The following is a 25,123-nucleotide window of genomic DNA, read 5'->3' as shown; positions in this document are numbered from 1 at the left end:
GTAAATGAACATTCTTGGTCAAAGCAGTAAGGAGACTGGGAAACTCATCCAGTTTGACCCACATTCTCCTTGAAATGATTGAGCAGTAGTAGTACGCCGTTCAGTGTAAACTAGAATACAGGATTACAAAATTTATATCTCAGTAATCTCAGACCTAGAATGAAGCTTAAATGTGCAGTCATGAAAGTGGATTTAGTAAAGATTTTAGTTATTCATAGAGTGACATGCTAATGATTGCCTCTGCTGCTGCTTTTGTGCTCCTGATGTGGTTTTCTACATTTTATGTTTAAAAATCAGTGGAGAGACACCTGTTACTCAGGAGCTATGAAGTTCATGTTATGTTTCTTCAGGTCATTTGTAGGCATCAAGTAGGTAATACTGTTCTTAAATCTGTGCTAACACTGGCTTGAGAAAATAGGGATTGTTTTCTTGTTTTCAACAATTAAATTCTTCAGTGAGGTGGTGTTTGCATGTTTTTAAGAGTGAAAAAGTAGGGTTTATAGAACTACAGCTCATTGTATAGGATAAGGGGTTTGGTATATTTATGTATGCAGGTTAGTAGATGTAGTGCCAGGCAAAATGTTGCCTTAAGCAGTGCAGGAATGAAATTCACTTCTTTTCAATACCCTTATTTTATTCCATTTGTACAAGAGAGTCTCTCTAAAACATCATCTTCTGCCATACAAATTCTTTTTTTAAAATATTAGTGCAGTAAGAATTGTACTTACTTTTTTTTTTTCTAAAGGAAGGCATAGGAATTGCAATTAGAATTAATACCAATGTTTATAGGAAAACAAAAGGATAGACTTGAAACTACAAGTCTGTGCTGTTATTCCACTCCCAAGTTTCATTTGGAGCTGTACCTCTGACAGATTTGGTGCCAGCAGTCTCTCTGCTAGAATTGTCTTGGATTACAAGAGAATTTAACTTGGGTTTTTTTAAGGCAAAATTATCTCTAAGGGCTCATATACAGATTTGTTTCCATGTCTACACTATTTAACAGAAGCATTTCTACTGTTAGGTATATCTCTTGTTAGTTTTGAGAAACTATGGTTTCTATTATATATGTGAAGTTCTTCAAGACATTAAGGTGCATTCAGATTTGAAAGCAGATAGCTTTGATGTGTGTGTATATATATTTTTTAAATATTTATTTATTCTTCCAACAATTACTGAGGCTTTCCAACACAAGTATCTTAAATGGTCTCTAATTTTCTCAAGAGAATGTGAGAATTGGTCATATTGCCATTTTAAATAGTTCACCTCTGAATTTACAGGTCAAAAGTTCACGTTTCAAACTAGAATTCAGTTAAACTAGATAGTGCTGAGGTTTATTGTGAACCTTAAATCTCACTGGCTAGTCTACACACAGTACATTTTTAACCCTAGAAACTATTATACTGAAACCACGGATCGGAATTTTAGATCAGGGTAGATGTTTTCAAGTAACTATTTGGCATTTAAAACTTCTGTAGGAGTCTAAGCAATGAATTCAGAATACTTATCAAAGGAGATGCATATCATTTGAAATGCTTATTTTTATCTTAACTGCTTTCTCCATTGAATCTGTGCTGCTTCTGTGCAACTGTTTCCTACTGTAGAACCTCCATCCTGCTGCCTTGCTTCTCGTGAGCGTATTTACAAAACTAGTGATGTAGCTGGGCCTGCCTCTGCTCTTTCATCTCTCTCTCACAAACTGAAGGGTGGGTATGCATGCCAACATAGCAAGGTTATTCAGATTTTGCATTCAAAATGTTTTGGTTATTTTCCTCCTTCCATTCATTTTCATTTCATTCACTGCTTAAAATACTGATTCAAAAGTAAACATTCAAGTTTGGTATTTGTTGGGAGCTCTTCTGATACAACAATTCAGTGTTGCCTTCTCAAATTGCAGCAACTTCATGATACAGTGATTTATCCATCTCTTACTGCTTTATAAACAGAAAGGTGACTGTTAATCTAACCTAGTAACACCTGTTTTCAAACAATAGACAAATATGGAAGAAGAAAGGTGGGGACCACTATATGTGGGGGTTTGAGGGTTTTGTTTACAGATAATGCAATTTGCTATATGATAATGCAGCTTTTCATTTTAGGTGGGTTTTTTTGTGTATGCTGATAGTGTAGAATGCTAATCAGGATTATTTACTTGCAGATGTGCAAATGCAATCCTCTTTTTTTCTTTAAACCTTTTTGTTATTGCTGCAAGCTGCTGTTAAGCTATGCCTTTCATAAGCAGATCTGTTCTGGAATGTTTTCTTGCTTGATGTTCCCTAGTCATGCATATACTTTGAATTTCATACATTGCTGAATGTTTTACAGTGTTTTGTGTCCTCTAAGGCTATTGATGTCTTTTCACTATTTTTTTCCTTTACAAGGAATTCTGTGAAAGACTCAATCTGGACTGTTTTCTTATCTGAAAAAGCTTAAATTCATCTTTATTTGTCTGGGAAAAGCATGTATAAATTAATTATAATTTACAGTTCTGAATTCAGGTATCACAAAGCAGACATCTCAAAATAGCTCATCAGTAGAACTGGTGAATAACTGAGCTGGCATAAACAAAATGCTTGGACTGTTATTTTAGAAACTTAGGTTTGGGGGAGTTTGTTTGTTTGTTTGTTTTTTTAGATTAGTTTTAGCAAGAACAATCAGTTTGTAAACCATGATGTTCCATGTTATTTCTTTCTTCCCTGTTCCCTCCCCCACTTCCCATCATGCCCTGCCCTCCCACTCCCCCACTAACAAAAATTGTAGAACTCTTTTAAAACAAAACAAAACAATGCTTGGGATGATCACATTATGTTCTGCTGTTTCTTTGGCATGTTTTTTCTTGAATACAGACAAACTACTTTTTTGTCTACCTAGAGAAGTATGAACTCCTAGTATGTCCCACTTCCCAGGAAGCCAGGAGAGTACCCTAGCCTTCAAACTCATCATAAGTTCTGATATAGATACCCTTCACTTTCTCCTGTTGCTGTTTGCTTTTTAAAAAGTTCCTGAAATATGAAGATAGCAAAATAATAATAAGAACAGTTTTGTAAACTGAAGAGGCATCTGGGTTGCTAGAATTTGCTCCAAATATTGTGAGAGGTAACAGTAGGGAAAAACTGAGATCACTCCATGTTGCAATATGTTTCCTAGCATAGGAATAAAGTGTTGTGGTTGGGAACTGGAAGAAGCTGGTTCAGATTCCATAATGTTAAGAGGAAGTTAACACAAATTTCCACCACCTAAATAAATACTGTAGGTACTGGGTAAAGGATGACTGCCTATCCTCTCTGTTCCCATTGGAAATAGAAATCCAAATTTGCATATAGTCTCTGATGGAAACACTATTTTTTTTGAGAAACAGTTTTTTCCCAAAAAAAGTACCCAGATGACTGGAAATAACCTTTAGGTGTCTCAAAATGTAACACAATTCAAAGTACTGTGGCCTAACTCTATGGGCCTTATGAGAGAAAGTTCTTGATGTTGAACTAAGGGATATGCCTTCAAATCAGAACAACTCGACTGTGAATTCAAGACTTTGCAATGCAGTACTTTGTGGGGAGACTGTCCTGTTTAATTCACAATTGCGGTATTGCTTGGCAGTAACTTCAAGGTCACTTGTCTTAATTTTCAAAACCCAATTCTGCAAGAGGGACTGCAAGTGTGCTCACAGAAATCTTAGAAGCAGATTGCGTAATATACTTACTTGCATATTGTTGTTTTGCATGTATTTATATTAAGCTACCCATAACTTCTATAGTTCTATAGATTAATATGGGTACGAAGTCAGGGTGCTTAGGAATAATAACTTACTGCATCAAAACAAAAGGATATCGTAGACTAGAGTTGGTTTAGCTCAATGTTTGAAAAAGGTGGGGTGTTCTAGCAGGTTGTGTACTGCTATCAGAACATTGATAGTTTGTGGTCTTAAGAAAATAGATATCTCACATGATCAATATGAATAATTCTAAGCTTATTTGTAAGCCTCTCACCTGATTTGCTTTATTTGCATTTCCTATGCTTCCTGACTTTTGAACACTAAAGAAAATAGATATGCTAACACATTTCATCTTTCTTGCAGTCAGGCTGATACGGGTAGAGATAATAAATGATTTCTGTTGCACCTGTAGTAAACTTGGTTAACTTCAGGCATTTTACTTAAGGATGTAAATTGCTCTTCCTCTGCTAGTGGTTTTTCAGGACTGATACCTCCATACTAATGTTTTGTCTAAATATTTCTTAACACTTGTTTGTTGTATGTATCCTTGGGAGAAGAAAATTATTGAAAATCATTTAGAAGGGAAAATGTCTCATCATATTTCCTTTCATTCTGAGGTGAAAGGAAGTGTGTTTGAATTTTATCTTGTGTTCAGCTAATTCTTGTTTTGTATTAGTGGTGTTGCTTTCAAAATATGATAACATAATTATAAAATGTATTGAACAGGTGACCGAATGAATTTCACAGGAGCTGGCAGACCAATTTCTCCAGCAGGAAAATCAGACATGTCATCAAAACACAGAGCTGATTGCAGGTCACCCAAACTTGATGTACGAATGAACAGAGTTGCCGGTGACCAGAAGAAACCCAGGAATACAGATGGCATATCTGCCAGTGAGTCTCTTCTGCTGAAATCAGATGCTGCAAAATTGCGATCAGACTCTCACAGCCGGTCGTTGTCTCCGAATCACAACACTTTGCAAACTCTAAAAACTGACGGACGAACAACTACTGGTCTGAGAGCTGAATCACCAGGGCCAGGAACGCGGTCGACTTCTCCAAAGACAAAGACGCTTACAGCCGTTAGATCTGGTACTAGTTCTCCACGATCCTCATCACCCCATGACAAAACTCTACCTCAGAAAGCTCCATCTCCTGTTAAAACAAAGCTTGATCCTCCTCGAGAACGCTCCAAATCAGATTCTTACACATTAGATCCAGACACCCTTCGCAAAAAGAAAGTACCATTGACAGAACCCTTAAGGGGGAGGTCCACTTCACCCAAACCAAAAATTATTACAAAAGATGGGAAATCTGCTCCAGAAACTGAAAACAGAGCTCCTTCCCCTCATGTCGTACAAGAAAATCTTCATAGTGAGGTAGTTGAAGTATGTACTTCAAGTACTTTAAAGACTAACAGCATTACAGATACCACCTGTGACGACAACACAGAATTCAGAAGTGTGGATGATGGTTCTAATAAGGTTCATTTCAGCATAGGAAAAGCACCGCTGAAAGATGAGCAAGACATGAGAGCATCTCCAAAAGTGAGCCGTAAATGTGCTGGTAGGCATACGAGACCCAAAAAGGAGAAATCTGGCTTTCTTTTCAAAGGAGATGGCTCCAAGTCTGTAGAGCCTACCAAGCAAGCAATGTCACCTTCTGTTGCAGAATGTGCTAGAGCTGTATTTGCTGCATTTCTCTGGCATGAAGGAATAGTTCATGATGCTATGGCTTGTTCATCTTTTTTGAAGTTTAATCCAGAACTGTCCAAAGAGCATGCACCAATACGAAGCAGTCTTACTCCACAACCTGCAGAGGAAAAAGAAACCAAGCTGAAAAATAGACATTCTTTGGAAATATCATCTGCTCTTAACATGTTCAACATCTCACCTCATGGACCAGATATATCTAAAATGGGTAGCATCAATAAAAACAAAGTCCTCTCAATGTTAAAAGAACCACCTCTGCATGAAAAGTGTGAGGATGGAAAATCTGAAGCTACCTCCTTTGAAACATCCAGTCATCACACAATGAAGTCCAAGTCTCCTCTTCCATTAACGCTGCAGCACTTGGTAGCTTTCTGGGAAGACATTTCTTTAGCCACTATTAAAGCAGCTTCCCAAAACATGATTTTTCCAAGTCCTGGTTCTTGTGCAGTGTTAAAGAAGAAAGAAAGTGACAAAGATAACAAGAAAACTAAAAAAGAGAAAAAGAAAAAGGAGAAGGTTGAGACTAGACCAAGGGGAAATCTTTTTGGTGAAATGGCTCAGCTTGCAGTGGGCGGACCTGAAAAAGACACTATCTGTGAGTTGTGTGGAGAATCCCATCCCTACCCAGTGACTTACCACATGAGGCAAGCTCATCCAGGTAAGATTGTGTATTAATTCCCATGCCTGCTGGTAAAATATATTGTATGTACCGTTATGAAAATGTCAGGCTCTCTTGTCTAACATTTTAATCTAGCTCACTGTACATGCTAAGATTATACTTATACATACTCAGAAATTATTTACACACTGGTGCAGGTAATTTAAATAGCTGTGGATGTGGGCTCTCAAAGATGAAGGAAATAGTTTGAAATAATGCTGAAACAATGAGCTGACTTTACAGTAGCTCTCCAGAAGCATGCCATTTTTACACATCAAGACTTGAAACTGTGCTGAGGAAATTGGAAATAAAATTTGAAGTATGAGATTGTTTTATAGTTTTTGGGTTTTTTTTATCATTCTACTGTTTTCTGCAGAAAACTGTTTATCTGCTGTGTCAGCACTGGTTATCAATGACTTTTTATGTTTAATATGTATCTATAAAAAAAGAAGTTAGACTCTCTAGACGATTTGTATTGTAAAATACAATCCCAGTGTGCTGTTTCTCCTCTTTATGTGGGACCCTGCCTTTTTTTTTGGTGTTTTTTGTTTGGTTGGTTGTTTTTTTCAGGCATTTGGTTCATTTTAGGAAAACAGAAAATCAGTGCTAGCAGGGCATGAACTTAACTACTCAGCTGGGTTCCAAAGACACGTAATTTGTGTTTTCTTCATGAAAGCAATCAGTAATAGAAAGAATTAGCTACACTATAGCTTGTGAGAAGTATCCTTGTTAGCGACAACATGGTTTCTGTGTTTTCTAGCTTGTAAACCCAATTATTTTACCACATAGTGAAATTGATTCCAGTGTTGTATACACTTGTTTTAGCACTGTATGGAAAGTTAAAGCAAAATTAAGAGGACCTATGGTTCAGCAGTTATCAGTGTGCTGAATTTTTCTGAGTAATCAGCAAAGGACTGCATGTCACACTTTTTTAAGCTCTGTTAGACAGGGGATTATGGACGATGGAGATTGGAATCAATACAGCTGATCAATATGGCCTAGTATTGTTCCTTTATTGCTTCAGTGTTGTTTGATTATAATGCAAGCATAGTACAGAGCGGACAGTAGAGCTGACAGGCTAGTAAGAAGTGCATAGAAGAAATGCGTATTAAGAAAACCTTTACAAGTTATATAAACTCGGAGGGCATCGCTGGCATAGCTTCACTGGTTCCTCACGAGTGACCACACACTGTACTACTATTGATTATTGGTTAAACTAGTAGTAACATGCGAGATTGTTGATGCACGTGTGCGTCCTGTTATTCCAAGATAACTCTCTGTGATTACAGCTACCAGTGTCCTGCTTTGGTTACATGGTGCAGGCACAGCACTATTCTGCTACACTGCTAGCCACTTCCACACCCATGCTGGACATGGCCTACCACCATGTCAGGCTCTAGGCCTACACTGCCAGATTGCTCACGCTGCTCATTGCCACCATTACCACAGGGGATAGGGTTATTTAATGTTTGTTAGATCATGTTGTCTAACATACTGTACTGACCTTACCACAGTTTAGCTGTCTGAATAAGGAGCTGTTGATTCTTCGCACGAGTCCATAATAAAAGTTTGAAAACTACAATGTGCTTGGTTTGGTTTCTTTGGGTACTGCTGAGACACACAGACACATAGCTTGTTTTTTGATCAGTTCAGAAATGCTAAAAAAATTAGAAAACAAGACCAGGGGAATAGAAGCTTCTTCATCCCCAACTCTTCATCTCTCTCTTTTACAGTAGTAATAATAATCCTGCTTTTTGGAATAACATTTTTCATCTTTTTTTCCCTCCTGCAGGTTGTGGCCGTTATGCAGATGGCCAAGGTTATAATAGCATTGGGCACTTCTGTGGAGGCTGGGCTGGTAATTGTGGCGATGGTGGTATTGGAGGAAGCACTTGGTACTTGGTTTGTGATCGATGCAGAGAGAAGTATCTCCGTGAAAAGCAAGCAGCAGCCAGAGAGAAGGTATTTTTGTTCCGTCTTTCTCTTATCTTCAGGGCTCTGTTTAATGGCAGTGTGTTCACAACCTGAAAATAAGGTAGGACCAGTTTAAAAAATGTCAAACTTCAGAATTTTGGAAGGTTTTGGAATATCCACTTATGTCATTGAGAGATTTAAAATAGTAAGATAGAAATTCTCCTGGTTGCTTCTGACCAGATTTCTTCCCCTCAGATGGTAATATTTCCAAACTTGTAAATAATTTTACTTTTTTATTTCAATATAATTGCAGGATAGTATGTAGCACCTGATTATTTTTTAACTATGTGCCAGTTTATTTAACATTGAATTCCATTTATGTGCTGAAATATGAGTACTAGTTTAACTTACATAATTATCATTTTTGTAATTATCCTAACCATCTAGATCATCCCCCAGTGTTTGGCATCTATATTCAAATGAGAGCAATTTTCAATGGGAATAGTGTCATAGTATCATCATAGCATCAGTCAGGGTTGGAAGGGACCACCCCCCCTGCCATGGGCAAGGACACCCCACACTAGATCAGGCTGGACAAAGCCTCATCCAGCCTGGTTTTAAACACCTCCAGGGACGGGGCCCCAACCACCTCCCTGGACAACCCATTCCAGGGTTTCACCACTCTCATGGTGAAGAACCTCCTCCCCACCTCCAGCTTCATTCCATTCCCCCTAGTCCTATCACTACCTGAGATCCTGAGAAGTCCCTCCCAGCCTTCCTATAGAAAAGGTTTTCTTTTATTGGTCTTTCATGACCTATTTCAAAGTCTTGCTTAGCGTATAGAGGTATGCTGAGGTTTTAAGATAAACAGACCAATGCTAATGTATAACTGAAACTAAATTTGTTGAAACTGTTTTGTTTGCACACAGAATTCATCCTGAGGCAGCTCTTTAATAAATTTTACAAAGTTATGCAAATGATAGAAATGCCATTTTGTAATAGAAAAAAAAATTATAACAGGAAGAATTAATCAACTTCAGTATAAATGACATTGACATCTTTTCCTGCGATGAAGTACAATCTAAATATACCTATTCTAAAATTTCTCTAGATTAAACAATCTAGGAGAAAACCAATGCAAGTTAAGACTCCTCGTGCCTTGCCAACTATGGAAGCTCATCAAGTGATCAAAGCCAATGCACTGTATTTACTGTCGCTGAGTAGTGCTGCTGAGCCCAGTATCCTCTGCTATCACCCTGCAAAAGCATTCCAATCTCAACTCCCCAGTCTCAAAGAGGGAATTTCAGAAGACTTCCCCATTAAAATGCCATGTCTCTATCTACAGACTTTAGCAAGGTAATGAAAGGAAGTTTGTGTATATTAAATACTCATCTAACTACAGTGTTGGATAAAAGGGTGTATAAACTAAACTTAGAGAAAAATTCTTTATGGTGTTTGTTCTTCTTTGTCTTTGGTTTCCATGATCTTGTTCTGTTTCTTAGATTGCATTTGCTCCAAGGATCAAACACATCCAGAGTAGTTTTTGGAAGCTAAATCTTAAGAAGACTAGTTTTTGACCAAAGAATTCAAGATTTTCTGATGAGTTTAACTTAGTGTGTTAGTAGCAGACATGCATGCTACTTTTCTCATTTCAATTGAAACTGATAGAGGAAAGCAGAAGACTTGTGTTTAGTTGATATTCCTACGTAGACTTACACTGTAGTGTAAATGAATCATGTTGGCTGGTTAAATGTAATGGCAAAGGACTTTTGTGCATGTCTTTCAGGAACTTGTAATTCTTAGTCCTAATTAAAACATTTAATTTGATGTAGGCATCATCATGAAAATTTTGTTGGGTACCAAGATGACAACCTCTTCCAGGATGAGATGAGGTACCTTCGCTCAACTTCAGTACCTGCACCGTACATCTCAGTTACACCTGATGCAAGCCCTAATGTCTTTGAAGAGCCAGAGAGTAACATGAAATCTATGCCCCCAAGGTACTTCTTGTAGTTCTAGGTACTATATACAAGTGCCAAAGCATTAGCATGACAATAATTTAAAAAAAGAGAGAGAAAACATTGCTGTAGTTAAGCAGCTAAAGTATCAGATCAGCCCAGATCAGCCTCCGAAAGGACAAAAAAAACCCAACCCCGAAAGTACATGAAGCCGATGTGAGAAAAATGTCTTCAGTGAATCGCAGCATATCAGATATGTTGTCAACCACTAGCAATGCAAATTTGCAATGAGATTTGAAACTTTTAACTGTGATGTAAACCAACTGCTTCTCTCTAGGAAGGTCTTGGTTTCACAACCTAAATGTGGAGAAAACTAAATTGATAAGGACTCTTGGCATACCTCAGGCAAATTTACCTGTAGTGCTTGCTCCAAAGCTGCTTATTTCCCCATAAGAAACAAATATAGTTTTTCCAGAATCTCCACAACTGAAATTGTGATCTCAAGAGCAATGGTCCAAAGGCAATAGCTGCTGCAAGCATGTTGAAAATGTAGCCATTTCCCCCCTATATTTCTACTCTTAAATGCATCTGATTGTAGTGCTTTTTTGAAAGGTTTAAAATTCAATACCATACATATTTAAAAGCAAATGTTACTGCTTCTTTCTTTGAGAATGTAAAATGCCACTGAAGAAAGTACCATTTAATGTTATCTAGGACCAAGACTGCTAGATGGTTTCTGTCAGATTTCTTAAGTTTATTATGATCTAATTCAGGCAATTATGTATTTTTAAAGGTTCTTACTGTTAGTTAATAGTCCAGAATCAACTTAGATGTTTGGTGTTTTCAGATGTCAAATGGTGATTCCTCATACTATGATGAGGATGTAGTGAAGAGAAAAAGTTGCTTTTAATCTGTTTTTATTTCAATCTGTTATATTTTATACTGATTGCAAAAACAGTTTATTGGAATACTACAATCTACAATGTAGTCTTTTCAGAAATAGAGCTTTTCTAGCAAAACTCCTTAAGGAGTTCATCGTATTGGTATATTCCTTTATTAAAACTGTGGACACCATGGTCTCCTGAGGCCTATAGGGACAGCATAAGCTGGGAGTTCTTCTGCAGACTGTAGAAAGTCCACTGAAGGTAAGGAGTGAAACATGCCAGAGGCATAGCCATAGCAATTGAAAGTTGACTTTAAGCTAATGATGTTAGCAACTTTTACTTCACACAAAGCTCTAAATTTCAGTTGGCTTGCGTATTAAAAAGTCACTCCATAGATGTTTTCACGTGCATTCTCGGGGCAAATTTGGTCTGAAACTTCAGTTCAGGCATGATCTGAATGTTTGTATTCTCTCTGAAAACAAATACCTAAATTCATGGAAGTTAACCATGTACATCTTTACATTTGTTTATAAAGCACTTGCATGCTTTTGCACCATGTGTAATGCTAATACGTGTTCCTTCTTTTCCAGCATTTAAAGAGTGATTAGGTACATAAGACAAACATTCATGCAGTAGTAGCATCGTCATTATGAAATGCATGTTCCTTTGTTTACTATTTGTAACTCAAGTTTGTGCCATACCTTCATTAATGGGTCTGTAACTGCACCAATTTCTTGGCAGTTTGGAAACCAGTCCAATCACAGATACAGACCTTGCAAAGCGTACCGTCTTTCAAAGGTCATACTCGGTTGTTGCATCAGAATATGACAAGCAGCACTCAATTTTGCCAGTACGTGTGAAGGCAGTCCCGAGGAGACGAGTCAACAGTGGAGATGCAGGTAAGAGCACAGGCATCAGAATCAATGATAAAATACTCAAGGATATGGCATTAGAGTTGCAGTTCTTCTTGGCAAGTCTAGGCAAATCAAAATTTCTACAAATACATGTAGTAGTAGTGAGTCCAGAGGAGGGCCACAAAGATGATCCAAGAGCTGGGGTACCTCTACTAGGAGGATAGGCTGAGCGAGCTGGGGTTGTTCACCCTGGAGAAGAGAAGATCCTGAAGGGCCCTCATAGCTGTCTTCCAATACCCAAAGAGAACGAACCTACAGGAAAGTTGGAGAGGGACATTCCATAAGATGTCTAGCAGTATGACAAGTGAGGAATGGTTTTAAACTGAGGGAGGGTAGGTTTAGACTGGATCTTAGGAAGAAGTGCTTCAGTATGAGGGTAGTGAGACTCTGGAATAGATTGCCCAGAGAGGTTGTGGATGCCCCCTCCCTGCAGGTGTTCAGGGCTAGGCTGGATGAAGCCCTCAGCAACCATGTCTATTTGAGAGGTGTCCCTGCCTGTGGCAGGCAGGTTGGACTAGATTATCTCTAAGGTCCTTTCCAACATAAGCTATTCTATTAATAACTTTTCTTTCTATTTATTAATGAATATTAGCTGTTTATTAATCAGCACAGGAGGATTAGCAGCTTGGGAATTGCTGTGGTACATCTTTTAATCTTGATTTAAAAGTTAGGGTGTTTTTCTCAGTTGAAGCATGCTAATTTTTCCACACTGCTTTTTTGAACACATTTTTCTCATAGAATATTAGCAAAAAATATCAATTGTAAAGCTGCTCTGATGTTTATTGTGGCTATAAATTAAAATGCACAACGAATCTAATGTATGTGTATTTTTATGCCTTTGAATAGAAGTGGGGTCCTCTCTCCTGAGACATCCATCTCCTGAACTTTCTCGGTTAATCTCCGCCCACAGCTCTCTTTCCAAAGGAGAGAGAAATTTCCAGTGGCCAGTATTGGCATTTGTAATCCAGCATCATGATCTGGAGGGACTTGAAATAGCAATGAAACAAGCCTTACGGAAATCCGCCTGCCGAGTTTTTGCCATGGAGGTACTCACGTGCTGATGGCTCACGTGTGGTTAAAATAAGATGTTTGTAGATTCTGTCTCAATTTTTGTGAAGTCTCTTTATAGATTAAAATACCAAGACATTATTTTGAGATGTGCAGCAAATCTATTCTGAAAGTCCACTTTCTTGAATTATTAACTCTAAAACATATAAATAGAAAAGTATTGCCTGTAAAACTTCTTCAATAGTATATCTGTTGTGTCGAAAATCTCTGGCAAAAGAATATTAGTAAGGTTGTAAAAATCAATTAAATATTGTGTTCTCCTCATTTGCTCAGCAACTTCCTAGCCTTTCTTGCCATTCTTTTCTTGAAAAGTTGGACTTTAGAATTGTTTTGCTGATAGGAAGGAAATGGAGGTGGCTTTTCTTAGGTAAAGCAAAAACCACACCTCTACCATTAAGCAGCACCCGTTACATTTCTACACATCAAGGTGCAGAAGAATCACAGCTTGTAAAATAATACAAGAATGTTACAGTGTTCTAAAAACTTTCTTTATTATTATTATTTTCTTTTATTTAATCCATGTTGTTGACTTTTTTTGAGGTGGCTTAATTGTTTTAACTAATTCAATCGGTGGTAGAGACCAAAGAAGAAGAAAAAAATCTCAGTCTACATAGTAGTAAATTAAAAAGGATCTTTAATTTTTTAAGGAATATCCATGGTAAGAAGTGCTGCAACTTCATCCTGTAATAGTCTCTGAAAATACAGAGGAACTTTGCTCTTTAAATCCTTCAAGCTTTTTTCAAAGAAGTTTTTTTTGTGTGTGTAGTGATTGTGAATTACTTCGCTATGTCTCCTGTAATATCGTTGTCATTTCTATAAACCATTTTAGCTGCAGTGTGTCTTACTTGAAGACCTCTACATTATTATTATTTGCCTGTCCCAAAGCATCAATGCAATTCCTCACATAAACAGTGTAAGAAGTGGTTTTACTCCAGGTAAACCAATTGTAAACTCCTTGTTTTAGGCTTTCAACTGGCTTCTTTGTAATGTCATCCAGACAACTTCCCTTCATGATATTTTATGGCATTTTGTGGCTTCCCTGACTCCTGCACCTGTAGAGCCTGAAGAAGAGGAGGATGAAGAAAATAAATCAAATAAAGAAAATGCAGAACAAGTAAGTGAGATTTAGCATTCCACTTATAAAAACAGTATCCTAGTTGATTTTTGCAGTCAATCTAGAAATGCTGTTGTTACTTTGAAAAATAACCAAAGCAAAGATGCAAACAAACAAACCCTTGCTTCTCTCTCTCTCTGTGAAACAGACCCTTAATTATGGAATTCAAATTCTTCAGTTGTAGTTTAACCCACTAGATAGTCATAGAAAATTTGGTTTTTCTTGTAAAACTGGCAGATTTTTGTGCTGATAAATTACATTGGAAAAGGAAAAGAAAGAAGACACAAGCACATCACTAATCCAGCAACAACAAAAAAAATACTGTTAGCTTTTTATTCTTCCTTCCCCCCTCCCCCCCCCCCCCACCTTCTGAGATGGGATATGGTCATCAGAACCTCCTTCTCTTTTTCTGCTATTACTGCCTTTAACTTACTTTCGGAAAGCATGCACGGACTCCCATGTTGGTGAGGCAGGAATCGTTTATTGGTACAGAACAAGCAGCTTATATAGGAAAAATTGAGCAGGGTAAGCAATTCCCTGACATTCTTGCACCACTGCTGCTAATTGGGTTTTCTCCTTTGATATGCAGCTGTCCATTGTTATCTTCATCCCATATCAGGTTGGTCTTCTCCAGCATGGAGGCAAGCGTCCTCTTGTCTGGCATGTCAGGTTGTTTACCACGGTCAGCTCTTCTTTATCATCAAGCCATCCTTCCAGTATCAGTGGCCTGTTGTTCTCTTTTTCCTGAAACCTTCCATAGATACTTTCTGCTTTCCTACAACTTAATTTGCTGGCTCCTCCCCTCTTTGAGCCTCTGCTGCTGCTTTCAAACTTGATTCCAAATGCACAGCCATTCTGATGCTGGCACACCTTAACAAAGAATGATTATTTTCCCAGTTCTAATGAAATACAGCAGAGAATAGATTCGTAAGTAAGTTTGTTATGACTGAGTTTTACTGTTTAATGAAGTTATTAACAGCTCTTTTGGTTTTTTTCTATGCTTTTATGTTTGTTTTCAAACATCAAGAGGTTTCACACCTTCAAGTCATGAGACGTATGTGGGTACTATACAGCATACTTCTCAAATTCCTCCTCTCACGGTTTCATATGTGAAAATTCCTCTGACTGGAGCTCCTTTGAAGCCCACACTCCTTATGGGATTGTTGCACTTACTCTTAAGGATCAGTAATATTTTTATTTCTAATTATTTAACATTTTTTTTCTGAAAGATTGACAACATACAAATTGTTTTGCATTATAGGAAAAAGACACAAGAGTATGTGAACATCCTCTGTCAGATATAGTGATTGCTGGTGAAGCAGCTCACCCATTACCCCACACTTTTCACCGCCTTCTCCAGACAATCTCTGACCTTATGATGTCTCTTCCCAGTGGTAGTGCATTACAGCAAATGGCCTTAAGGTAAGCACAAACAAACAAAATTCTTAAAAGGCTGGAGCATTGTAACATCATAGATGAAAAGATTTTGCAATGTAGATAGGTAACTTGAAGCCTTGTGCCTCTGTGAAAAGGAGTGTGTCTCTACTTTTGCATGGGAAAGATACATAAAAGATGTATGTGTGCATTCATATATCTAAATAATAGTGTAGAAGGCTTTGTAGAGAAAAATGTATATGTAATTGCTCTTAAATTCTGTACTGTATCCACTAGGATGAAAACCACATTCTTGAACAAATATGGTAGTACCTGTGTGTTTGTGCGTGGTAGCATAATACCTTTTCTCAGAAATCTGTCCTCTGAATAGTATCCTTAAACTGTTTGACATTTTTCCTGTATATCTATCTCAGAGTTAGACAGTGAATAATAATGATTCTAATTACTGGTGGGTTTTTTATTTAAGTTTACTCCTGTAGTCCTCAGTGTGATGCATAGAAACAATTAATTGTGGCCTTCCAGTATCTAAAGAGGGCCTGCAAGAAGGCTGGGAGGGACTTCTTAGGATCTCAGGTAGTGATAGGACTAGGGGAAATGGAATGAAGCTGGAGGTGGGGAGATTCAGGCTGGATGTGAGGAGGAGGTTCCTCACCATGAAGTGGTGAAGCCCTGTAATGGGTTGTCCAGGGAGGTGGTTGAGGCCCCATCCCTGGAGGTGTTTAAGAGCAGGCTGGATGAGGCTCTGGCCAGCCTGATCTAGTGTGGGGTGTCCCTGCCCATGGCAGGGGGGTTGGAATTAGATGATCCTTGTGGTCCCTTCCAACCCTGACTGATACTCTGATACTATGATAATTAAGATCCTGCAGAAACTGGAAGTTAAAGTTTTGTAGAATGCATTTTGAGAGGACAAAATGTAATTGACTAGTTCCGTTGGTAGGTTATGTCTTTTGAAGAATAGTCAAAATTTCAAAGTCCTCTTAATGTGTTTTTTAGATGCTGGAGTCTCAAATTTAAGCAATCTGATCATCAGTTCCTGCACCAGAGCAATGTTTTTCATCATATCAACAATATTTTGTCGAAATCTGATGATGGAGACAGTGAAGAGAGTTTTAGTATCAGCATTCAGTCTGGTTTTGAAGTTATGAATCAGGCAAGTATTACACCTCTCAGAAGCAGAGATCAGTTGTGAACAGCCTGCACTTCCTATGCTCATTCTGTTGGATTAAAACCTTCCTTATTGCTGTGTCATATTTGCTTGAATGTAGCTCACATTGGGATCTTGTTGCTGATATTCAGGATCTCTTACCTGGCTTTAGAGGTTCAAATATCACCTCTTGGATCACTCAAACCTCAATTTTGAAGCAGTACTTGTTTGCAAGTAAATTGTTTGGGGATCTTTCTTAGGTAAATTAGCTAATTCAGTAGGTACATTGAGTCAATTAAGTGCTGTGTATTTCTAGTTCTTATGTGCCTTTTTTCCTCATGAATATCTTCAAAGCATTTTTCCATATGTTAATAGTAATACATTTAGGCATTTACTAATATATTCAGATGCTGGCTTTTAACATTTCCTTTGGTTTAAAGGGCTGAATAATTTGAACCAATAAATGGCAAATTATTCTTTAGTTCAGAGCATATTCATAAGAACAGAAGTGTCTGTATGGTTTTAAAAATAGTAAATAATGATTGTATTTGGGCTTATTTTTAGGTATTTTAAATAACTTCATTTGTTTTCCCAGGAGCTGTGCATAGTGGTTTGTCTAAAAGACTTAACCAGCATTGTTGACATTAAAACATCAAGCCGACCTGCCATGATTGGTAGTTTAACAGATGGGTCTACAGAAACGTTCTGGGAGTCAGGAGATGAAGATAAAAACAAAACCAAAAACATCACAATTAACTGCGTGAAAGGAATCAATGCACGTTATGTGTGTGTTCATGTAGACAACTCCAGAGACCTTGGGGTAAGAGGAAGGTTAAATGTCTCTCATTGAAGGTTCATAGTAACAGTTGTATGTATCAGCAAAGAACCATCATTTTCTTTGTCCAGTTCAGTTTGTAATTCTAATTCAGACACACTTCAAAGTAAGGTTATAATTTCTGTGGGTTTGAAAGCAGTACCAGATTTGATCAGACCAATCAAATTAAATTTTTCATGAACCTATAACTTGGAAATAATTCTCAATTTCAGCTTGTTCAATTTCAGATGCATTTTCAAGCATTCAGTTATTTGACAAGCTACTTTTCTTGGTCGCAATTTCTGTAGAAGTATTCAAATAAAATCCAAACTACTTTCTAGAATTATTATATCCATCTTTATTGATCTGTACAACAATTTTACAAATATACCTTTATTTCCACTACAGCTTTTAGTACAAGGAACAATCTTTTTGTTTTATTGAGAGCTTCGCTTTGGAATTCTTTGTCCTTGGTTTTGATCCTGCTTAAAATGTTTTTTTCAGAGTGCAAACTTGTCTTTTATGTATATACATACATACATCGAGACACTTGAACGTGTCCAGAGAAGGGCAACAAGGCTGGTGAGAGGCCTTGAGCACAAACCCTATGAGGAGAGGCTGAGGGAGTTGGGATTGTTTAGCCTGGAGAAGAGGAGGCTCAGGGGTGTCCTCATTGCCCTCTACAACTACCTGAGGGGTGGTTGTGGCTGGGAAGGGGTTGGTCTCTTCTCCCCAGCAACCAGCACCAGAACAAGGGGACACAGTCTCAAGCTGTGCCAGGGGAGGTTTAGACTCGAGGTGAGGAGGAAGTTCTTCCCTGAGCGAGTCGTGTGTCATTGGAATGGGCTGCCCAGGGAGGTGGTGGAGTCACCGTCCCTGGAGGTGTTCAAGAGGAGATTGGATGTGGCACTTGGTGCCATGGTCTAGTCGTGAGGTCTGTGGTGACAGGTTAGACTCGATGATCCTTGAGGTCTCTTCCAGTGTTAGTTATACTGTGATACTCTCTTAATATGGAAGAAATAGTCAATATGGTCCTCAGAGGAAGTGCTTCATTCTTCTTTTGCTTGTCTGTTGCAGAACAAAGTGACTTCAATGACCTTCTTAACTGGCAAGGCAGTAGAAGATCTCTGCAGAATAAAGCAGGTAAACATTTTAACAATTGACCCTGAAAAATCACAATCATTTTTTGGCTGCATATAACAGAGACTTCCTAGGCAAATAGTTTCCATTCCTTATGATAGGTAAATTATTTTATAAATATCAGGCATCATAGTACCCATGGAAAATACTGTTATTCTTAATGACAGAAATCAGCTATATTTACATTGAATAGTAAGCAAGATTTTTCTTTTATTGAAACAGAATAGAGTAATATAAAATGTTCCTTAGCTTTATTTTTCACTTAATCCATCTGAAAGGATAAGTGATCATCTAGGAAGCTTCCAAAAAAGACTGTTTAGGTTGTATTTTAATAAGGTTCAACAAGCTGCTTGATTTCAGGTACTTGTATATAAATGTACTCAAAGTGATTGTGTTGACTGGTATCACGTGTTAAATACTCTGATGCCTAGCTTCTTAGCCTTGCTCTGTCATTGCCTTTTACCTGCTTTAGGGAATCATTTTTCATTAGAGACAAGCAGCTTAGAAGTTAGCAGAAGCAGAATGCTGTAAGAAAGGATAAAGTAAGTCATCTAACCTCAACACAAGTTTTTATAGTTACATGGTCTGATGTATATTTATAGTATATATTTTGCCCAGCCATTTTAGTTCAACTTCAGGTAGCTGAAGACTTCTGGAGACTCAAGTTCAGAATGATATTCAGCCTTTCTGCTTTGCCACTAGGCCAAATGATAGATGCCTGTTTTTCACAGAGAACAATGTTTTGTATTTTGACACCCAATGGTAAAAAATTTCAAGAAGCAGCACCGATGTGTAACAGAGAGATGGTTTATTTTTCTCTCTTATCCTCAGAGAGCTTTTAAGACAAAGATACTAATCTAAAAGACATCACAGAAATTTTACACAGAGTGCCCATTGAATGTGCTGCCCGGGGAGGTGGTGGAGTCACCATCATTGGAGGTGTTTAGGAGGAGACTTGATGGGGTTCTTGGTTGCATGGGTTAGTTGATTAGGTGGCGTTGGATGATGGGTTAGATATGATGATCTTGAAGGTCTCTTCCAACCTAGTTTATTCTATTCTATAAACATGACAAAACAAAACTTGCATAAAGTTTGTGTGTATATTTCTCTGAGTCTATATAGAATCATGGAATTGTTTCAGTTGGAAAAGACCTCTAAGATTGAGTCCAACCACCATGGTGTTATTTCTCTGAGTCTATATAGAATCATGAGATTTTTTTCAGTTGGAAGGCCCTGGCAGAACTGAGGCATCAGGATCATTCATACAACTTGTTAGCTTGCTTGCCTGGCTTTGTGTCTGTCTGGTCAAACAAACGCCCAGGCATTTTTCCAGGAACACTTCAGTCCCAGAAGATAGGTGGGGCTCAATTCAGCTTTGCTTCCTCTTTGCTGAACAGACTTTTGAGAATTCTCCAACAGATTTTTTTCTTTTTTAATCTTCAAACACACCCACATGCTGTACCCTAACTTAGATATAGCCTGCCTCATAGTATTTTGAAAAGAAAAAGGCAGTCTTGTCTACTGCAGCACAGTTCAATGCAGACACCGACAATTAGAGTAGAAATGGGAAGGAACAAATATTAGCTTAATGATGAATGAAGCTACGGATATGAGAGAGGGCTGACTTGGCTCATGGCTAAGTGTCACTAGAAGGAGAGGACACAGTCTGAAGCTGTGCCAGGGGAGGTTTAGGATGGATGTTGGGAAGAAGTTCTTCACAGAAAGAGTGATTGCCCATTGGAATGGGCTGCCCAGGGAGGTGGTGGAGTCACTATCCCTTGAAGTGTTTGAGAAGAGAAGACCGGAAGAAGAGACTGGATGAGGCACTTAGTGCCATGGTTTAGTTTATTAGATGGTGTTGGGTGATAGGTTGGACTTGATGATCTTGAAGGTCTTTACCAACCTGGTTAAATCTGTATTCTGTATTTCTATAAGGCCCAATCAGGTTGGTCTGAGCAGTGCATTGAAGGCATTGCACCCTATCAGATTTTGGCTTCCAATAGTGACATCACAGTTCAAATCATGTAGCATTATTTATGTTGGGTTTTTTTTTAAAAGATGCAACTTAATTTGATGCAGTTAATCTTTTTTACAATGATTAAGGCTTGCAATTCTTGATAAGGATATCAGACATTGACTTCCACAGAGTTGCAGTTCCTGAGTCAGAGGTTTCTGTGAATAGGGGTGAAGTAACTTACTTACTGATAACTGTGTGCTATATTTTCAGTTAAGTTATGATTGCTGAAGATTATTTTCATCCAAAGTAGTGAGCAAATACTAGTTCAATCTGCCTTTTTGGATGGATGAACTTTTGCTTAGAAGATGAAAGGAACTGATGGGCCACTGTTTCTAATAGGCTTCAAAGGCAAACAACAAATCACTGTATGTCTTTAAGTTAAAGATTTATTTTTTTTAAGTATAAATTCATATGGTTTAATATTTTTATAATTCAGTGTGATAGTTTTACTGCTAAGGATGAAAATTTCATAGCAAATGCTATTGAGTCCAGTGCTATATAATGGGTTTGTTATAGAGGTAGGTGACTTTTGTTTGATGTAATGTCAGTTCCCATTTTTATATTCCTCTCTAATAGGCAGACTTGGATTCGAGACACATTGGCTGGGTAACAAGTGAACTTCCTGGGGGTGACAATCATATAATCAAAATTGAACTGAAAGGTCCAGAGAACACACTAAGAGTTCGACAAGTGAAAATTCTTGGATGGAAGGATGGTGAAAGCATTAAAATAGCAGGCCAGATTTCTGCAAGTGTAGCTCAACAAAGGAACTGTGAATCTGAGACGCTGCGAGTATTCCGACTCATTACATCCCAGGTGGGATTTTACTGATATGTTATACAGTGAAAGTTACTACAAATCATAGACTTACAGTGCCATTGAGTCCATCATCAGTAAATTTGCTGATGACACCAAGCTGGGGGCAGGAGTTGATCTGTTGGAGGGTAGAGAGGCTCTGCAGAGGGACCTCGACAGGCTGGACAGGTGGGCAGAATCCAAGGGCATGAGATTTAACACGCCCAAGTGTCGGGTTCTGCACACTGGCCACAACAACCCCATGCAGAGCTACAGGCTGGGGTCAGAGTGGCTGGAGAGCAGCCAGGCAGAGAGGGACCTGGGGGTACTGGTCGATGGTAGGCTGAACATGAGCCTGCAGTGTGCCCAGGCAGCCAAGAGGGCCAATGGCATCCTGGCCTGCATCAAGAACAGTGTGGCCAGCAGGAGCAGAGACGTCATTCTGCCCCTGTACACTGCACTGGTTAGGCCACACCTCGAGTCCTGTGTCCAGTTCTGGGCCCCTCAGTTTAGGAAGGATGTTGACTTGCTGGAATGAGTCCAGGGAAGGGCAACAAAGTTGGTGAGGGGTTTGGAACACAAGCCCTATGAGGAGAGAATGAGGGAGCTGGGGTTGCTTAGCCTGGAGAAGAGGAGACTCAGGGGTGACCTTATCACTCTCTACAACTACCTAAAGGGAAGTTGTAGACAGGTGGATGATGGTCTCTTCTCCCAGGCAGCCAGTACCAGAACAAGAGGACACAGTCTCAAGCTGTGCCAGGGGAGGTTCAGGTTGGATGTTAGGAAGAAGTTCTATACAGAGAGAGTGATTGCCCATTGGAATGGGCTGCCGGGGAGGTGGTGGAGTCACCATCATTGGAGGTGTTCAGGAGGAGACTTGATTGAGTGCTTGGTGCCATGGTTTAGTTGTTTAGGTGGGTTGGATTGGTTCATGGGTTGGACACGATCTTGAAGGTCTCTTCCAACCTGGTTGTTTATTATTATTGTTAATGTAGAATGCCACACCTGGCCAAGTTTGAGATAAACTAATTGTCACTGTCTTCTAGGTGTTTGGAAAACTCATCTCTGGAGATGCTGAGCCAACCCCAGAACAAGAAGAAAAAGCACTGTTGTCTTCCCCAGAAGGAGAAGAAAAAGTACACAATGTATTTATTTGTATTCTATCAATAATACTTTGCTGAAAAAATGATCCAGGGTTGTTTTTCACTATTTGTCCTCTGACTTCTGCTACACAATTTTCAGACCAAAGCAGAAGTAAAATGCTGCAATTGCTTACTTTCTTCAATTATCCTTTTAATTTTTTTTTTTTAGCTAACAAATTATAATGGAAGCCTGTGTGCTTAATGGAAGCGCTGCAGAAATGGTGGTGCACATTATGCCTTCACTTACATAACTACGTAACATCTGTACTTTTAGCGGGTAGAACTCTCCTGTTTTCCAGCAAAGATTAGCTGATTAGCTTAAGAAATGCTCCTGAGAAGGACAGGGTATATAGACTGTCATGTTCAATAGCCAAAATTGGACTGACTTCAATGAAAATCATTTCATTTTTTAGATGATATATGGTTTTGCTCTGCCCAGTACTTTGTGACACTAAGTTCCACAACTGAATGATTCATTTTGCAAAGTGTATTTTTCTCGCCCCTACTGCGTGGTAACTTGTGAGTCCCCTGGTTTTTTTGTTCTAAAATACCTGAATAGAAAAATATATCCCACAGACTGCTTTACAAAAACTTAACCAGTGAAGAGGCTGAATCTCAAATTATTATACTTCACTTGTTTCACTTCCTGATGTCATGCTTAGGAAAGTAAATCTATCTAAGAGGTTCCTTATTAATCATAGTTAAATTGGTCTTGCTTATATCTTATTTCTCTCTAAGAAAATGCTGAAAAGCTTGTAGAAAACGGTTTGTTATATTCCATGTTAATTGCTGCAGTAATTAGGAAATGTTCCTGAAACTTGACCTAATATTGAATGTGCTTTTTGTGAAGGCAACATCAGATGCAGACCTGAAGGAGCACATGGTAGGGATCATATTCAGCCGGAGCAAACTGACAAATTTGCAGAAGCAGGTTTGTTCATTCTGAAATACTTTGAAGATCAAATGCTGGTTTGTTGGAATAAATACACTCATTTTCAGTGAATGTAATACCTTTTACTAGACACTTTAAATTCTGCTGTTGTTCTTGATAATCAAATTTTGGTTTACATTTTTCATAGTATATGTTTTATATGAAAAAAAATCCATTTCAATAGGATAAAAACCTCAGTTATAAGACTCAAAAGTTTTAGAATAGAGTTGTAAGTGGTACTTAATCATGTCTGATAATCATAGCATAATAGTTGACCATTTCAAATTTCTAGGAAAGGATCAGGGACAGATTTTAAATTCTTAGTTTTGCACCTGTTTTTTTTCCCCATTTCTATCATCAAAGAAGTATTTTGGTTTGATAAAATTTAATCTTATAAAGGTAGTGAATAGACTACTTGTAGACAGGTGGATGATGGTCTCTTCTCCCAGGCAGCCAGTACCAGAACAAGAGGACACAGTCTCAGGCTGCACCAGGGGAGGTTCAGGTTGGATGTTAGGAAGAAGTTCTATACAGAGAGAGTGATTGCCCATTGGAATGGGCTGCCCAAGGAGGTGGTGGAGTCGCCATCATTGGAGGTGTTCAGGAGGAGACTTGATGGGGTGCTTGGTGCCATGGTTTAGTTGTTTGGGTGGGTTGGATTGGTTGATGGGTTGGACACGATGATCTTGAAGGTCTCTTCCAACCTGCTTTGGTTTATTCTAAAATAAAGGTTTATTCTAAATACTCTATCTTGAATTCATTGAAAGGTTGAGTTTGGGGTTTTCTTACTTTGTGTTTTCACAACATAAAGCAGTAGTTAGTGGAGGGGTTTCTTCTTATTTTTGGATACTTTGAGTATATGAACTTCTTTTATTGTTACCATTATTGCATCTTTCACAAGGCAGATACTGCCATGAAAATTTTCACAGTAATGCAAGAGGTATTAGATTAATTTTGAAGTATGTTAGACTACTAAGTCATGCAGAATCTTTTTTGTCATCAATCTTAGCAGACTTTAAAATCTCTTACATATGCTTTTTAACTTACTATTGGTAAAATGAAAACATGGTTTCTAAATTTGTTTTAAGCTTCCCAAATACTAAACTAAACAAGAGACTAAGTCTTTTACTAAACACTTTTCTTTCTTGGGTTTCAGAATGGGTTGGAGGGGACCTTGAGGATCATCCAGTTACAAACCCCTTTAGAATAAAATAGAATTAACCAGGTTGGAAGAGACCTTTGAGATCATCAAGTCCAACCTCTTACCCAACAGCATCTCATCAACTAAACCATGGCACCAAGTGCCTCAGCCAGGCTCTTCCTAAACACCTCCAGTGACGGTGACTCCACCACTTCCCTGGGCAGCACATTCCAATGCCCAATCTCTCTTTCTATGAAGAACTTTTTCTTAGCATCCAGCCTGAACCTTCCCAGGCACAGCTTGAGACTGTGTCCTCTTGTTCTGCTGGGACACCTCCCACCAGCCCAAGTTGCTCAAGGCCTCATCCAACCTGGCCTTGGACACCTCCAGGGAGGGGACATCCACACCCTCCCTGGGCAACCTGTTCCAGTGTCTCCCTGCCCTCACTCTCAAGAGTTTCTTCCTCATCTCCCTTGTCCTTCATCCTGTCATTACAAGCCCTTGTAAGAAGGCCCTTCAAGACCTCTTGTTCAGAGAGAACACTGAGGAAAGTGGGTTGCACCTCTCTGGGGAGTTGTCCAGGCTTTCTGAAAGCAGCACAGATCCAGCCTCTGGAAGCCCCCATAGACCCTCAGTTAGCTCACAGCAGAGCTGTTTGTGCCTGCTGAATTAT

At 38.6% G+C, this 25,123-nt stretch overlaps 1 protein-coding gene across 14 annotated transcripts in view; it reads left to right on the top strand.

Annotated features, from left to right (window-relative positions):
- Window positions 1–25,123, top strand: part of MYCBP2 (MYC binding protein 2) — a 197,443-nt gene that overhangs the window by 145,957 nt on the left and 26,363 nt on the right. For 12 of the 14 annotated variants that reach the window (XM_068155980.1, XM_068156571.1, XM_068156486.1 and 9 more), the window contains 14 exons: window positions 4,436–6,079; window positions 7,872–8,041; window positions 9,105–9,349; window positions 9,826–9,993; window positions 11,577–11,734; window positions 12,596–12,795; window positions 13,782–13,931; window positions 15,193–15,353; window positions 16,320–16,476; window positions 17,066–17,290; window positions 18,362–18,427; window positions 21,018–21,257; window positions 22,283–22,381; window positions 23,229–23,309. In XM_068155980.1, coding sequence (XP_068012081.1) covers window positions 4,436–6,079; window positions 7,872–8,041; window positions 9,105–9,349; window positions 9,826–9,993; window positions 11,577–11,734; window positions 12,596–12,795; window positions 13,782–13,931; window positions 15,193–15,353; window positions 16,320–16,476; window positions 17,066–17,290; window positions 18,362–18,427; window positions 21,018–21,257; window positions 22,283–22,381; window positions 23,229–23,309 — 3,764 coding nt within the window. The remainder of the gene's footprint in view (window positions 1–4,435; window positions 6,080–7,871; window positions 8,042–9,104; window positions 9,350–9,825; window positions 9,994–11,576; window positions 11,735–12,595; window positions 12,796–13,781; window positions 13,932–15,192; window positions 15,354–16,319; window positions 16,477–17,065; window positions 17,291–18,361; window positions 18,428–21,017; window positions 21,258–22,282; window positions 22,382–23,228; window positions 23,310–25,123) is intronic. The other 2 variants (XM_068156655.1, XM_068155628.1) reach the window with 1 other exon arrangement.

The sequence above is a fragment of the Melanerpes formicivorus genome, unplaced genomic scaffold (assembly GCF_026170545.1).
Source record: "Melanerpes formicivorus ecotype bairdi unplaced genomic scaffold, bMelFor1.0.p_v2 SCAF_1, whole genome shotgun sequence".
NCBI classification, from domain to species: Eukaryota; Metazoa; Chordata; class Aves; order Piciformes; family Picidae; genus Melanerpes; species Melanerpes formicivorus.
The sequence above is the reverse complement of the archived record's forward strand: the minus strand, read 5'-3'. Positions and strand labels throughout refer to the sequence as shown.